Source organism: Phocoena sinus, chromosome 20 (assembly GCF_008692025.1).
Source record: "Phocoena sinus isolate mPhoSin1 chromosome 20, mPhoSin1.pri, whole genome shotgun sequence".
In the NCBI taxonomy this organism is placed as follows: domain Eukaryota; kingdom Metazoa; phylum Chordata; class Mammalia; order Artiodactyla; family Phocoenidae; genus Phocoena; species Phocoena sinus.
In genome coordinates, this window is record NC_045782.1 from 49,525,337 (window position 1) to 49,542,226 (window position 16,890).

At 52.7% G+C, this 16,890-nt stretch overlaps 1 protein-coding gene across 15 annotated transcripts in view; it reads right to left on the reverse strand.

Moving 5' to 3' along the window:
• The window catches only part of PGS1 (phosphatidylglycerophosphate synthase 1), a 55,232-nt gene extending 45,545 nt beyond the window's left edge, over positions 1–9,687 (reverse strand). For 11 of the 15 annotated variants that reach the window (XR_004347701.1, XR_004347697.1, XR_004347700.1 and 8 more), the window contains exons 1-2: positions 9,515–9,675; positions 750–939 (exon numbers count right to left, since the gene is read on the reverse strand). Coding sequence is in view for 6 of the 15 variants with exons in the window: in XM_032617885.1 (XP_032473776.1) it covers positions 750–939; positions 9,515–9,657 (333 nt within the window). In the remaining 9 variants the exon portion in view is untranslated. Of the gene's footprint in view, positions 1–749; positions 940–2,370; positions 2,539–9,514 lie in introns of those variants that run through there. The other 4 variants (XR_004347699.1, XR_004347703.1, XM_032617884.1 and 1 more) reach the window with 4 other exon arrangements.
• Positions 9,688–16,890: the final 7,203 nt, after the last annotated feature.

The window sequence follows — 16,890 nt, forward strand, 5'->3', positions numbered from 1 at the left end:
TTACTTCATTCCGATGAGCAGTTTAACCACAAATAACTAGATGTGGCATGAACACCTGACTAATGTATTGAAAGCTGAACCCCGCCAAATGCAAAGTTTAGCATCTCTACCAAGAGAGAGAAGGTACAAACTTTAGACAGAATTACGGAAAAGAACCAGGATCACGAGACCTAAAACCAGACACCCAGACTTTCCAGTTACCTGTAAATACTCTCCACTGAACTGAGAGGCTCCCGGCCACTTCCTACATATCAAATCCCATCCATAGGTCATTATGTCTCCATTTCCTGTCATCTACTTTATGGAGCTACTGTGTGTTGGAGACGTTGCCGGGGCAGGAGTCTGCCATGCCCTAACCAGAATGAGGTTCGTTCCCTCCCAGATGTCCTCAGCAGGGACGTGCCTGCTGAGGTCCCCAAGCTCTCACTAACCTCCCGCCTCGCCTACATCTCCAACACGGAACGAAGGGAATCAATCTGTCACAAGAACCAAAACCTAGGACCTGACCCTCAGTGCCCGCAAGCTCTGAGCTTCTCCACCTGAGACATCAGCCACCCAGGGGAGCTTCTGATCACGGCCCAACTCAGCCATCTGTGAAGCGGAAACCTAACAGGTGGAACCCGCAGGAATAAGCTGAGCAGCCATCAAAAGTTTCTAGAACACAAGGTGCTTCAGCCCAGGACTCGGCCAACCTTATGCCCCCAAACCTCTAATTCCATGTCTGACCCTCTCTCTTAGACACAACTTACCTTCATGAGCTCAAAAAACTCTGCAGGTGAAGAAAGCACCCTGACGTGAGAGCTGGAGACTCCGAACTCTGGAACCAGGTTTCTGATCCACTGGAAGCGATGCACACCCTCCGGACACAGGCAGCAAGGAGGCGAGGTGACATGGGGGACAGCTGGAGACAGCAGAGGCGCCAACAACAGCCATGGTGGCCTGGGGAAAGAGACATACAAAGGGTCACACTTCTCAAATACTTCCTCACAAGTCTCTCTCAGCTCCTGTGGGCAAATAAGAATTTTTCTGGGTGGGGGGTGGGGGTGGGGGGGGTGGGTGAACTTCAGATTTCCTAGACCATCTTAAGAGAGCCCCAGTCAAACTCTGTAAAAGAATTTTTCAGCCCCTACAAGTTGAGCAACTTAAGAATTGCCAAAGCCTATGGATAAACCCCAAACTTTATGCTGATTCCAAACAACTCAAAATTTAGAGCAGCCACAAGTAAACTCAGAAAAGCCATCGCCTGGTTAATGCCCCCAACGAACCCACCCGCAGAAAGCCGCCAAAGGCTGCCTGCAAGGGCAGGTCTGGTCTCAGGCTGGTGAGTACAACCCAGACCCCCGGTTGTCTCACTGATGAGATAAATGGGCTTTTATTCAAGGAAGGACCCAGAAAAAATTAAGTTTTCTCTTTAATACTAGGATACAGAGAGAAAAGCTGGTGCTGGAAGAGGTCACCTCAAGAGGGGCCGGCAGTGACGACAACTGCCCCTTCACCTCTGGACACATTCTCCTCAGAGGTCACACCCAGTCTCTGGCTGGTTCCCGTCCACTGAGGCCAAGACTGCAGTAAACAGTCCCCTGCCCGCTGAGCCTCATCTTTGTCCGGATGACGAGACACCTGCAGGGGCCAGGGGAGGGCAGTGCACACCCAGAGCCCCACACCGACCAGCCCGTCATCTGAATTCCAGCAAAGAGCGGCAGGAAAATCCTTTTCAGCGCGTGACCTTCACCACAGCCTCAAGAGGGGCTCTAGGGAAAGGACGCTTAAACACCCCAAGGCCTGAAGGGCCACAAATTCCAGGAGGATGATTTCATTCACTTGCCTCCTGATAAAACGCTGAATCTTCCCAGGGTTCCTGAATGTCCCTACACACACGCCAGATGGCCTGCAGCTGTGCTTCCCAGAAAGCCCACCGGGCTATCACGGCAGCTCATTGCCAAGAAAAGTTTAGTCAGCGGGTGGATGACACCGGGTCTGGACCCTGGGAAGCCAGGGTTCACCATGGGCCTCCGAGCAGAGGTGGGGACCACACTCCCGGGCATCAGCTTGCTACACTTCTCTGGCTTCTGGGTAACAAGCAGCAAATGAAAGGCCTAGACATGTAAACAAGGGATTGCGACCTCAATTTCCCCAAAGTGGAGGCCATGCTCCTGCTGTGCTCAAGGCTACTACCTTCCAGAGGGGAGAGGGAGCGCCTTCAGTCCAACGGAAAAGCATGAGAACGGGAAAGGTGCACAACAGTCTATCAACGAGAAGCCGCAAAGGGGGCATAAAGTCTAATGTTCATTAATTAAACATAGTCTGTTTGAGGAGGAAAACCCCACAGCACTGTAAGGTCAACTGACCTCCCAATCTCACAGCACTTATCGCTCCGACCATATAAAAAGTATCCAGGGTGTCGCCGGCAACCCAGGCCACGCAGTCAGTCCCCACGCGTTCTTCAGATGAGCCAACAGACTCAGAGCCGCTCCCAAAAAGGAAGATGAGGAAACACCTCTTTGGCACACAGCAACCCAGGAGAGGGCAAGTGCCAACCTGGGCCTCAATCCAAGTGGTCATGTGAGCACCGATGGTGTACGGGGGAGGCACGGCTGGCCTGGGCACCACTGCCCACAAACCTGGCGGCCTCACTAGCGTACACACCTGAAATCATCTAAGAACACAAAAGAAAATGCTGAGGCTAATGAAGGAAAGGTCAAAATATACATATGGTGGATGTGCTTCAAATGACCAAAAGGGGGAGCTGCTGATGCCTGAGCTGCTGGGGACGCCTCACAACACCGTCCCTCCAAATGGGCTTTGATCGCCCGGTGGCACTCAGACAGGAAGTGCGGGGGCTCCAGGCGAGGAGAGGTGCGAGCACAGGGAAGAGGCAGGAACTGCCAAAACCCACCAGCGCCAGAAAAACCCAGGAGGGGCTCAACAGGCAGTCCAGAGAAGACACACAGTGACTGTACGGGGGTCAGGCCCCGCCACCCAGGAGAGGGGCTCGGCAGGACAGGCTTGGCCTTGGGCCACCGCGGGCAGGCTGCGGGCCTGTCGGGCAGCTCTCCTGGGAAGCTTCAGTCCAAGTCCAGATCAGGGCCTCAGTCCAAGATCTGCTGAGGGCTTTTTTATGTTGCTTCCTGTTTAACCTGTGTACTGACAGGTTTATTTTTGTTAGAGAGGAGAAGAACTGAAAACCTATTAGGTTTCAGGGATTCATCATGGAGGAGACCCAACCCTCAAGCGGTAACTTCACATTCCAAAGAGGAAGGTGCTTGGAAAAAAAGCACAGAGTTTTATAAAGGCCCCACAAGGTCGGCAAAGGTGGGGAGACCACATCCAGAGCCCAGACACTCGAAATCTAACTGCAGCACCTGGGCCGGGGCAGAAGCAGCCAGTCTCCGTGGGAGACAGCACAGGGGCTCACGTTCTCCGTGCATCTCAGCCAGATCCCCACGGGGGCGAGTTCCCGCTTTCCATGACGGACGCCTGGGAATCTTCTCAGAAAACACTTCTCCCCGTGCCAGCCACAGCCCCTGCTGCACAGTAATCCCAGCCTCCAGGGGCCGACCACCTGCACAAGCAACTTCCTCCTCCAGGCAGCTGTCCCGGGTCAAAACCCTAACCCCCAAGAGACAGGAGGAGGCAGGGAGCTGTGGTTACTCTACAAAAAAAGCAGGGCTGTCACACTCACCATTTAGAGAACTAAACAAACACACACATTTTCCACATCTAGGCCTGCACTCCCCTGAATCATCTCTTTCTAGATAACATGTAGCTCCCATTTCTAGTTATAGGGAGGAGGAAGTGGCAGGGGCTGGGGGGCCAGATAATAAGGTTCTGCCGCCCTCTCACTCCTTTACTCCGGATTATCAGGGAAGTTTGGAGGACAGAGCTAAGGCCAGAGCAGGGGCGCGCCCTGGTACTTGCACTCAGGCAAGCCTAACCACTTTGCTACAGCCCTCAGCCGCTGGCAGAGGCGGCAACAACAGCGCAAAACAATCCTCAGCCCACGGTTCTGAAGGTGAAACTGACAGCACCCTCCCCAAAGGGTGGGCTCCAGCCACCACCCACACAGACACCGGACTCTGGGGAAAGGTTCAGCCAGGTGATTTAGGGCTTCCTGTGAAATTTGCAAACAAATTCCCTGAGCTGGAGAGTGGGCTGGGCCTAAGTGCTGAGGACCCCTGACCTGGGGCCACTCCCTCCACCTGGAGAGGGGCCTGGGGGAATGGGGTGAGAGGATGGGGGGGTGACGCTAGGAGAACACAGTGAGTATGGAGTGGGAGGGCAGTGGGGAAGAGAGGGAAGTTTCTTCTCAGCATCTCTAAAAGGAATCCATATCTGGACTGCCTTGACCAAGAACAGCATGCAGTAACACTCTTGTCCGTGGTCCGGGGGCCACCATTAAAGCAGGGACAGCAGAAGCCTGCCCTAGACAGGACGATGCACCCACCCGACTCATGAGAGGCACAGGACCGCAGCGGGACTTGAGTTCAGAGTAGCCAGTCAAACCGAAAGAGCGAGAGCAGAACGGCTGCTGAGGCCGCGAACACAGCTATGTGCAAGGGAAGCTTCAGAAAACGGGAGAGGGCATTTCTCCTTTGTGTGCGGAGACAGGAGTCTTCCATTCCAGCAAACATTCTGAAGCTGCAAGTGCTCCATGGAAAAATACTGCCACACCTTGCGTTCTCCGTTCGCCAGGATGCACAACAGTGCGCCTGGAGGTCCAACCGAGCTCTCACGGGGGCAGTGGAGGCGCTACTAAGGAAAGGCAACGCCAGAGAATTCCACCTGGGTCTGCACTTCACCTCCACCAGGCCCCGCACAGCTCTCACGGCTTCAGAGGACACAGGTGCTTCCCCCGGGGCCACAGTGGTGTCACCCACCCTTTGGGACACAAGGAAGCAGGCCCACCTCCTAGCGTCTTTTCAAAACAGGGTCTGCAGGGCTTTGAAGGAAGAAAACGGTGATGCCGGAGGACTATCTCCTACACTAACCACAAATCCACCGTGGACGGCACAAGAGTTCTGTCCCCTGTACCACGCCAGGGCACTAATTAAGTGTCCTGCACTCAGGGTCATGGTCTAAAGGTCCACGAGCTCTCCAGGGACTATAAGGTTCGTGGTACACACTCTGTGGTTTGTATCCCACCCAAATCTGTACAAAACGACGAAAAAAGAAAGAATGTTTTAAAAGAAACTGAGCTCTCCGGATTGCAATATTTTCAGAAACTACTTCTTAAGAAAAACCCACCCTCCCCCCGTCACACACATTTAAACGTAAAGAGGTGAAGTGATGAGAAAAGACCAAGTCATAACACTTCCTGAAAAAAGCTCGAAAAACTACACGAAAGGACGAAACTTCCTGCAGCCCCAGCAGCAGGCAGCCTTTCCTGACTAACGCAAGACCTAAACCCAAGTAAGGGAAATGAGTGTGAATTCCCGTAGGTCACAGAACACCAATGGCTGCTCCCTCAAGGCCGGCACGAGGCCGGGGCTGCCAGCATGTGGCAACACGCTGACTCTCCTCTTGGCTTGTCCAAAAGAAAGTCGATTACATGGAGGGGCTAGAAACCTAACATATACTTATAACCCACAACACACCTCCGTAGCCAAAGGCACCAAGGCATAGCCAAGTGTCTGCCGAGAACCACTCACACGTTCTACTAATCCAAACTGCTGCAACCAGCCTGACTTCCCGGCAGTGAAAACGACTCGTTTACATTACTCGGATCACGTGTTTACAAGGGAATTATCTCTCAGACGGCTTCAATCCCAGGCTAGTTTCTGTGAGCACACAGCTGACTGACCAGCCTGCTTCAGCAGCAGCAGCAATGTGCTCAGAGGGTACTCAGGTTAATAGGAAGCTAATAAAGCTACAAGTTACAAGTCAGTCTGCTGCAAATCTTATTTTAACTCTCTGCAAGATCAAATTTGAATTATTTGGGGAAATCATGCTTTGATTCTAAATATCCCCCCTCCCACCCATTCTACTACTATAATACAAGAGGTGGCGCTACTGAACTCTAATGAATAAGGAGGACTGGGTCCCAGCATCAGAAAACTCAGAGAAAAAGTAATTTCTGGAAACCTGGTGGTCCCTCAGAGTAGAAACCACTAAGAAGTTGAACAAGAGTATGTTGAGCTGGCATTACAAGGTAAGGAAACCTAATAAAAAGAACAGTTTGCTGGTTATGTTTCCCTCTTACACTCAGGAAAGTTAGGACACCCCACCACCACCCCACACACACACATACACACACACACATACATACACACACCTAAAATAAAGAAAATAGAACTTGGGTTTCAAAAATAAAGACTTTTCTGCACACATAGCTCAAATTGAAAATAGTTTTTTAAAAAAAAAGAAAAAGGAGACCACAGAGAAAATATTTCCTTGTATGGCAGCAAACTCAGTTAGGAACTAACGCCCTCTCGACACATTTTCCACCAGGTCTCATACCCCAAATAACAAGTCAATTCTGTGTAGTCTGATGACTCCAAGAAACTACCTGAAGTTTCTGTCTTCCTCGCCTGAGCGCCGGACCCGCCCTTCACCTGAACAGTGAGCGCCTCCACCTGGACCCACCTGGATACTAATGGACATGCCCCGAACTCACCTTATCGTCATCCCCCAAACTTGGTCCTCTTTCTCCCTCCCTGTTTTAGTGAAGCATGCCACCATCCACGTGGTCACCCAAGTCAGAAACATGAGCTACCTCCTCAGCACTCCCCTACACACCCCCACCAGAGCTGATTCCAGTCCAGCCCTCTCTTCTCTTCCCACTGTCCATGACTTCATACAAGCCCCACCCCCTCAGGCCTAGACCGCTGCTGCCACCATCAACCTACATCACTCACTATCCTTCCTTGAACACTGGCTCCCCACTTCCTCACCTAGCCTACTCCTACACGCCTCCAAAACACAGCTCCAAGATCATCACCGCCAGGGAGCCTTCTGTGACTTCCAGGTGTGCCTTAGTGCTGCCATGACCTTTCTACCTTACTTTACTATTGTCTGTTTATGGGTCCGAGCACCATGAAGGTGGGACTATGCATGTTCCCTCGGTACCTAGCACAGCACAGCCGTGCTCTATACACGCATGCTGAATGAGTGAATGAATCCAGCTGTCCATGGTAATGAGTCAGATGCCTGCTTAAGAAAAAACAGCAGTATTTCCAAATCAATAATTAGAAGTAATTCTTTTAAGTTGATTAATTAATTTATGGCTGCTTTGGGCCTTTGTTGCTGCACGCGGGCTCTCTCTAGTTGCAGTGAGCGGGGGACTACTCTTTGTTGCGGTGCTTCTCTTGTTGCAGCATGGGCTCTAGGTGCGCGGGCTTCAGTAGTCGTGGTGCACGGGCTCAGCAGTTGTGGCTCACGGGCTCTAGAGCGCAGGCTCAGTAGCTGTGGCGCACGGGTTTAGGTGCCCCGTGGCATGTGGGATCTTCCCAGACCAGGGCTCGAACCCGTGTCCCCTGAATTGGCAGGCAGATACTTAACCACTGCTCCACTGGGGAAGCCCCTAGAAGTAATTTTAAATAGAGTTCTCTGTCACTATGGCTGTCTCTATAACTGAAAGGAGACCACTGCAGTAAAGAACTGTTCCCTCTCACCACTCCCCTTGCTAGTCACGAGGATTCACCAGGCACTCCAACAGTTGAGTCAGGCTGGCAAGCTAAAATCTAAAATAAGTTCATGGCTACACAGAACTATTATCAATGAATCAATGATGAGAGTTACAAGAAACCACATCATTTGGGGAATGAGGAATTGGTTGGTGCAACTGAACAACAGAGAAGAAACGAAAGCAGCCACTGGAGGTGAGTGGCCATACAGACATGAGTAACCCCAAACAGCCAGGCCACAGAGAAGCAAAAAAAATCTGCAAACCAAATAAGGCAAAGAAAGGGTCAGAACCCCACAGTACTGTAGTAATACTGCTCAAAACATTTATCCTCCGTCCTAGCATAGGCATCACCTCCAAGGATTAAAAGACGCAAATTTCTGACATTTGTGTTTCTGTGTCTGTGATTTAACTGAGTTCCTGGTTTAATTTTTGACCCAGAGCCTTAACCAACTTAATCAAGAAGAAATATGGAGCCACAAGTCCTGCATCCACTAATGCTATTTACAAAAAAGACTTTTAAGAAGTCAATGTAGACTATCCCCACGGCAACACTGCCCTCCCCCCACCCTCGCAGAAAAACACTCAAGAGAAATGTCTTTCTTAAAAGAATTTGTGGCGATTGCCCCAACAGCCTTTAGTAATCAACTCCAATGTTAAACAGTGATTAATCATTAAGTACTTTTCTGTACAGTTTAAATACATACAAGGGAAATGACAAAATGGCCTAAACATCTCGTCCTTGAGAACATTTTTTGAAACTTTAAACCAAATTTCTCAGTGGTTTGATACCAAGATGTAGAAGTCATCTGACTTCACTACCCACTGGAATAAACAGGTCTTTGCTAAGCACCAATTACAGAGAACAGAGCCCACCTCTTCTACACCCCACTCCCACCGGGTTCACTGATGTGAAACTTAAAGCCGTTCTGATCAGTAAGCTTCCAAGAGTTCCGTCCTGGGCTGATTCTATCACAAAAAGTTTCCATAAGTGAAACCTGAATTTTTGCTGAAAATCTTCCAAAGTAACCCAATAAGAAGCAAATTCCTTTCCGTACCTAGAATCAGCACACATGACTGGACCACAGATCTCTCTACCAAAGGCCAGAAGGTCACATCTCACCCTAGTAGCAGATAAAAATCTAAGGCGCAAACTCTGCAAAAAGACGCAGTTCCAAGATTTTTTTTCTTAAGAAACAAGTGTAAGGCTCGAGTCCCTCCAACAAGAAAACTACTTGCACATAAGTCTCTTAGGTCAGCATGTACTTGGCAAATGTTTACTTCGACAGACCACTGCCTGAACGAACGGCTTCAAAGCCTACTTCACTATTTCCATAACTCACTTCAGTACTTTTCCAGAACACAGGCCCTTTGCAAAGTGTAAAAGGGGTTTCAAGTGGTTCCTCTTCCCTGGCCTGAGTGTTCCTGACTCAGGATTGCTTCACAGCCCTCTCTGGCAGGATGTGAGAAATGCTGCAGCCACAGAATCCCAGCAGGGCTGATTCACTCCCGTCAAGTCACCTCGCAGCCAGGATTACTTAAGGAAAAGACCCCTCCGGACCCAAACAGTGTCTCTCGCGAAGACTCTCCAACACACACACCCCGGGGCCCAAAGCAACGCACGAACTCATCCCCCCGCCCCGGGTGTGCACACACAGACCCTTCGCTCCACCCTACGAGGACGGAGGCCGGAGGCCGGGCTCGCCCCCCTCAGCCCCGGGCCGGCCCGACCGACGTCGGGCGGGGTCCCCCACCCCGGGAAGGCCGGCGGCGAGGCGGGACTGCGAGGGCCGGGCGGGCCCGCGCGCGGGGACACGGAGAGCTCACCGCGACGCCGGGAGCGCGGAATGAGGGTCGGGGCCGGGCGCGCCCTCAGCCCCACCGCTCTCTCACCTCCTGCGCCGGCGGTCCCGGTTCCTGCCGAGTCGGTCGGACAGGCGCCCCAGGAGAGCGGCCAGCCCAGGGCGGCCAGGCAGAAGGCCCAGCAGCCGCCTCCAGAACACCGGCCCCGCCGCCGCCGTAGCCGCCGCCGCCATGGAGACTCGCCGCTTCCGCTTCCGGCGCGCGAGAACTTTATTGACAACCGCGCGCGTGGACACGGGCGGCGCGCGGGAGCCTCGAGGGGAGGCGGACCCGCCCCGCAGCCTCAGTTTCCCGCCAGGGGGGCGCAGGTGTGCTGCACGCAGGGGCCAGGCCGTGGAGGAGCAGGGCGCGGGCACCAGCATCCCCTGACTCGGTCTTGATACCGGATGGGGGTGGAGAGTGAGGGGCATCACCTGTCAGACCCCACGACCAAGTTCGGGCTGGACCTGACAGGCCGAGCCCCTGCTCCAAGGTGTTAGCTAGGATGTACAGAAGTGGGTGACCGTTGACTCACCCGGGCGCACTGAGAACGGAAAATCCCCACCAGACCCAGGCGGGACCATCTTTCACCTTGTCAGCCCTGGGCCTGCAGCTCCAGGGCACAGAGCAGCTCACCCAGTCTAGATGCTGTAAAGTCCCCTCCATCCTCCCCATGCGCCCAAATGCATACACACGCTGTAACCCGCCCCTGGGAACTACGGCTCCATGGCCAAAGAGGCTAAAGGAGCTCATCCCTACAGCCAAGAGCACTTTTTTGTAGCTGATTTTGAAAAGGTAACGGATGACTCTCATCTGTATCATGTGGTTCCTTGGCAGGATCCACATAGGCTGGGACTTGGAAACTGGAAAAACTGTAGGAGATAATCATATCCTACTTATGGAGGTGAGGGGAGGTGTTGTGTGGTTAAAAGGATATGGACACACAGGATACAAAACATTCTGAATTCTGCTTTCAACAAATTACCCGAGGAAATGAATTATACATTCCCTACAAGAATGTTCATCTCGGGCTTCCCTGGTGGAGCAGTGGTTGAGAGTCTGCCTGCCGACGCAGGGGACACGGGTTCGTGCCCTGGTCCGGGAAGATCCCACATGCCGCGGAGCGGCTAGGCCCGTTAGCCATGGCCGCTGAGCCTGCGCGTCCGGAGCCTGTGCTCCGCAACGGGAGAGGCCACAACAGTGAGAGGCCCGCGTACCGCAAAAACAACAAAAACAAAAACAAACAAAAAGGGCTTCCCTGGTGGCGCAGTGGTTGGGAGTCCGCCTGCCGATGCAGGGGACGCGGGTTCGTGCCCCATCCGGGAGGATCCCGCGTGCCGCAGAGCGGCTGGGCCCGTGAGCCATGGCCGCTGAGCCTGTGCGTCCGGAGCCTGTGTTCCGCAACGGAAGAGGCCACAACGGTGAGAGGCCCGTGTACCGCAAAAAAAAAAAAAAAAAAAAAAAAACAAATAAGCAAAGAAACTCTTAGCAAACTCTGCAACGGGAGAGGCTGCCGCAGTGGGAGGCCCGCGTAACACACACACACAAAAAGAATGGTTAATGAAATTAAGAGTAAAATCTAGATTTCAAAGAGTAGTATAGAGCTTATCCCATTTTGTTAAAAATTTGAGAGTGTGGGTACAGACAGACTGAAACTAGATACACCAAAATGTTAACATTGCTTATTTGGTGCTATTTAAGAGTTTCCAAATTGTTTACAATCAGAGAGTACTTCAGATTTTAATTTATCCTTTAAGTTCAGATAGCTTTACAAATACAGGGCGAAATTTGATTCAACTCTTCCAAGTGAGAAGTGGTGAATCATCAAATTGCCTAATTTCCAGGAACTAGAATGAAACTATCCCTCGCTTGGTTCCACTTTTGCACCATGCCTGGCACGGGGTAGTTGCAGGGTCAAGGTGCTGAATGGCTGCACCATGATGCTGGGCAATGAGTACCACGTGGACCACAGGAGCACCCTAACCAGCCTGAAAAGAGCTGGCAGCTGCTTTTCGCAATGTGATGCTTTGCTGGGAGAGGTATTGAGACAAACAGCCACAGTACCATCCCACTGGGAATTTCTGATCTAAAGTAAACTATAGTAGCACACAGAGATATTGACAGTACCGTAACTTAAACTAAGGAGTATTTACATTAAGTATAAACAGCAGACAATGACCTCAGTCCTTTCTGAAGCCACACACCTAGGGCCTCTGGCCTTCCTGGCTACTTTGAAACAGTCCGAGCTACAACCAGAGTGAGGCAACTATGTATGACTTTGCCCTACAACACACACATTTAGAGTTGCAAAAATTTTAAATAATGGTTGTCAGGGATTGAGCAATATTTTAGACGGTTACATTTTTACATGATGACAGCACACAAGCACTGTTTCCTCCAAGAAGTCTCATCTGGACTAGTTAGGGAGAATAAGTAGAGGAGGTAAGTCACGCTAACACAGGTGGCCCAGAAAGTCTGCCTGGGAGCACCCCCAAGCTGCTTGGAGGACAGGCAGTCTGGGCAGACACGACGACAGCTGCTGGGAGTTCTCAAGTCACACCTTGATGACCCCAGACGAGAAAGCATCTGTCCTCTGAAACCCCTCGGTGGCTCGGAAGCCCATCCGCTGAGTCTCCCTCATTCTCCTGTTTGCACACACTGCCTTCTCGTTAGCCTGCTTGCTTCTTCCCAAACAGGAGGTGCTAGGGTGAGAATGACAGGGTCGATGGACTGATGACCGAGATCATGTCTTCCCAAACGGAAAAGGAAACCCATTCATGAAAAGGAGAGTTGACGTCAGGGAGTGGTGGGCTGCTGCCCCTGATAGCAGGGCTGCTCTCCCAGGCAGGAAACGCCAGAAAGTCCTGAGCCAAGGGCCCGTGCCTCACTGTCTGTGATTCACTCCCTGGACCGAAAATCATGCCAGTGTAAGAGGAAGGCCCTTCCTTCCAGAACTTGCTTTATGAGCGAGGGTCTCTCCCAAACACAGGGCTATTGCAAATCCAGGAGGGAGGAAGGGGCTGGCCAGCCCACCTCCTGCCTCGGTGATAAGAAACCCTCCTAGGTTAGTTTGACCTGGGGGCTGATGGGCTGCCTCTGAGGAGCGCACTCTTGTTTTGTAGGGAATGCAGCCTAGGTACTAAGGATGGCATGAAACCAGCCTTGGGGCCACAGCCTGCCTCCCCCTCCATTCTCCTACTCCGTCACCACCCCGCCTCACCAGCCTGGCCTTTTTACCACCCTTCAAACTCCCCACACACGTTGCTGCCTTAGGATCTCTGTGTTAGTTGTTCTGTCTGCTTACAATGTCCTCCACCACTGCCCCCCACCCCCCATCCTTCAGAGCTCTGTCTAAAGCTCTCCCTCCCCTAGAAAGGCCCTCCTGGCCCCATAACAGGATTGTATTTTCTTTCTATTAAGAACTGTGATCTAATCTTATCCATTGGTTGATTGCCGTGTCTTTTGTCTTCCTGCGCCACCCCCGCCCCGCCCCCAAATCTGAGGCCTTAGAGCACTGAGGCAGGAGCACCCAGAAGAGGACCTGGCACCAGACTCATTCATGCTGGTTTGATAAATGCATGCATGGCAGGAGGTGTGAGCTCTGGAGCCTCCCAGCTGCAGGAGGGAACCAGCCAGCTTGTGCTTTTCCGCCAAGGGTGGGGCGATGGTGGTTTGGCCTCCTGGGATTTTACTGACCTGCTGCCACAGATCACTTTGCAAATGCGGCAGCTCACAGAGCCCTCGGTCTCCCCTCAGGCCACCAGCCCTTTTCTTGCCTTCATTCTCCCTGGGATATGCTCTCCCCACTGAGCTGTTACCCTGATCTTTTCCAGCCCTTGATACTCTTCCCCCCCAAAACTAAGACCTGACCCCAGTCCTCCCTGGCATGAGACAGGCGTCTGTTCCCCCAGAGCAGAGATTGCCAAATGTTTTCTTAAAGGGCTCAGTGGTAAATATTTCACACGTTGGGGGCCAGTCTCAGTCTCAAGTCTGGTGCAAAAGCCACAAGCAGTAGAAATGAGTGCGGTTGTATTTTCAATAAAACTTTATTTACAAAAGCATCCTGCCAGCCCTGCACCATGGTTTGCCAACGTCTGTTTCAGAAAATGGCTTTTCCCTGGGCTGCAGCAGTGGACCTGGCATGGGCCCCACCGGGCTTGTATGGCCCTAAAACAGGGAGAGATGAGGTCTTCTGGCACCAGGGACCTGAGGAAGTTGGAGTTGCGGGTTGTGAAGAACAACTTGTCCAAACACTGAGTTCAAACCAGCAACCTTGCTGGTAGGGGTGGAGAAGCGGTCAAGGTTCTTGCATTTGTCATTTAAACTTTTCAGTGTCAAAAATCTTGTCATCTGCAAAACAAAATACCTATTGCTCAATGGCTCTCTTGCCACAAAGAGGCCCAGGATAATCTGGCATTTCATCAGCAAGAAGTCAGAGCCCAGATTTCTGGAAATGCCTCCTGGGCAGAGCAAGCCAGTTTGCTTCTCTGTCCCAGTGAGAGATAAATGCAGCTCTCAGCTTCAGGGGAATTTCAGCCTCTTGTGGTGTGGCAGGCAGCCAGCACCACCCCAACCAGGAGCTGCAGGCCTCCTTGTGATCCAGCAGCCCAGCCCTTGGGGAGACACTGCGGCCCGTGGCCAGTTATGTCCCAGGGAATCCCAGGCTCCCCAGGAGCCACATGGGTGGTGGAGGTGAGCTGCTGGCGGGGGCTTCCTGGCAAAACCCCACCCTGCTCCACCTTCCTCTGCTTCTCCCTGCCCAGCCCTCATGGTGCTTTGAAGCAAGAGGCTAGGTGTGCCCCAGGACTGGTACCAGAGTCTCCAGCAGGACAAGTCTCCTTGTTGAGATGAGGCCAAATCAGACCAGACCCCAGCAGGTGGGAGAAGAGGCTCCGGACTCCCAGGCTCAGGCTTGATTTATTTCCAGTCTCCTGGAAGTTAGGAAAGAGACTCAAAGGAAATCCCCCAAAGTCAATCGTCCTCCTTACGCCTTAGCCTAGAGAGGTGGGAAGACAGAAGCCAGGTAGAGTTGCCACATCTATGCCTGCAGCTCCTGGCAGGAAGGGGAGTGGGGGGAGGGCGGTCATCCTGGGTGGTGGGCTATGCTGAGCTGGAGAGCCCAGGTCCCATCTAGAGGGCCCACAAGACCTGCCAGATTGTTCCCCAAAAGCCCCCAATTCAAATATGGATGTGAAATTTCCAGATTTTTAAATGTTGTCTCAAAAATGTTAAATTCTGTGCAGGTCAACCAATGCATCTGTGGGCTTCATTCAGCCTGTAGCTCACCACTTCACAGGCATCTTCTGATCTGTAAAAAAAAAAAAAAAAAAAATGCCCCAGATACCACAGGAGGAAGGGTAACTGTAGAAGGTCACAGTTCATCTGTACCTTCTGCCTTTTGAATGTTGAACCATGAGGCTGTCCTGCCTGTTCGTGAAACATCTTTTCACTTTCCAAAGTTCCAGAAGTTAGAGGTTGTGCCTGACCCACCTCCCACAGTAGAATGGAGTCGAATACTCCATCTTCTCTGCTCGTAGCTGCCTCAGGTTGAGCTCGGAAGCTGGGGACTAAGGCCTTTAGTGGGTGGGAGGGAGAGTGACAAATGAGACAGAAGTGGACAGTGGGAAAGATGCTTGGTGGCAGAGCCCAGGCGCCCTGATGCTGGTGGCGCACCTGTCGCGGACTCTGCTTGCTCCTAGCACCTACAAGCTGGGAGATGTGGGGAGGTGACCTCTCCAGACCTCGGCTTCCCATCACTCTGCACGTGTTCCTTCCTCAGGGGTTCCCTTCAGATGTGCCCCCCTATAGACTGGGTGTCCCCATAATATGCTCACACAGCCCCTGTGACTTCTCCTGCACGAAATTGATTAATCATGACATCAATTGTGGAAGAACCTTGTACTTCTGGAGAGAGCCTAAGCTCCATGGGGGCCCAGGGCGATAAATTCCAAGCACGCAGACCAATCTCTGACACACAGCAGGTGCTCAAAAGTTACCTGTTAAAGAAATGAATGAATGGGGACTTGCCTGGCAGTCCAGTATTTAAGACTCCACGTTTTCAATGCTGGGGACACGGGTTCGATCCCTGGTCAGGCAACTAAGATCCCCCATGTCGTGGGGCACTGTCAAAAAAAAAAGGAATGAGCGAATGAATGGTTTTGTAAAGTAAGTCTTGCAGGAGCAAGAAGCGACTCTGAGTAGGTCCACTTACCCCCGAAATCTGGACTTCCGGCAGCATTTTGTTTATAATTATCGGGGTCTTATGAAATCCTGGGCGGGGGGCAGTTCACGTACCCGGGTGAAGACACTCTGAACTCCACTCATGTGAGGCCAGGTGAGTGCAGCAAGGTGGAAAGCAAGGGACTCGGAGAGCCAGCCCCCAATGTCATACCTTAGAATCTCACCTCTGTCCCTGCTGGAGACTCCCACCTCCCACTCCTCCTGAGCCACTTCTCTGCCATCCCGGCTGGTTCCGGACCTTGGGAGCCTGAGAGAGGATACATCACATCCCTTTGAACTTGTCCAAGAATCAGTGCATGCCAATGTGTGCTTCAAATTCAGAGGAGCCAGGGACGTTCCTAGGGGTGTCACACACCTCGATGGGGGACTCGGGAGGTTTTCGTGGCAACCCTGCCACTGCAGGGAGCCTGAGTGCAGGCCCAGGAGGTCAGTTCAGATGCTGCGTGCACACCCGGGGAGAGAGGGTAAGCAGCACCTGACCCAAAAGCCTGGTAGGTTGAGGGCTGCCCACCGCTGTGCTCCAGCAGCCAGCCCATCTGGCTACTGTAGAGCAAGCCGGACCCCTGCATCCACCCGGTCTCCCACGCATCCTGGCTCTCCAAGGGCATCTGGAGCCCAGGAGCCTGCCTCCATCCTCACCCCCCTGCCGGCTCTCCCTCTCGGGGCACTGCCACTTCAGCTCCAGGCGCCGCTCCAGGCCTCATTTGCATTACAGCCCAGATGGTTCACCACAGCCTCGCTTCCCAGAACTGCCCGCTACCCCGGTGTCTGTTCCCGGGCGTAGGAAAGGGCACGCACGGGTGCGCGCACAGTAGCCGCTTCAGAGCAAACAGAGACTATTCCCATCCCAGCTCAGGACAGAGCAGGGCTGGTTGGTTTGGGGTCTGGGGAGATAACTGGCTAGATGCTAGCGCCCCTCCTTTTCTACCCCCGACTCCGAACTTGGAACAGATGTGGATTCTTCTTCGAGCCGGTGGAAGAAACTTCTCTCCCCTCCCAGATACCCCACACACACTTTGTACTCTCCAGGCCCTCCTAGAGTCACCCTCCCACCCCCTACCCCCTCTGTGGGTGCAGGACTGGGGCCCCCGGGCAGGGGTCTGAGCTGAGACCCAGCCCGAGTGCCAGAAGGGAGAGGAATCTGAGAAGGCAGGGTGGGTAAGTGGGTGGGTTGGTGAAGTGTTTTC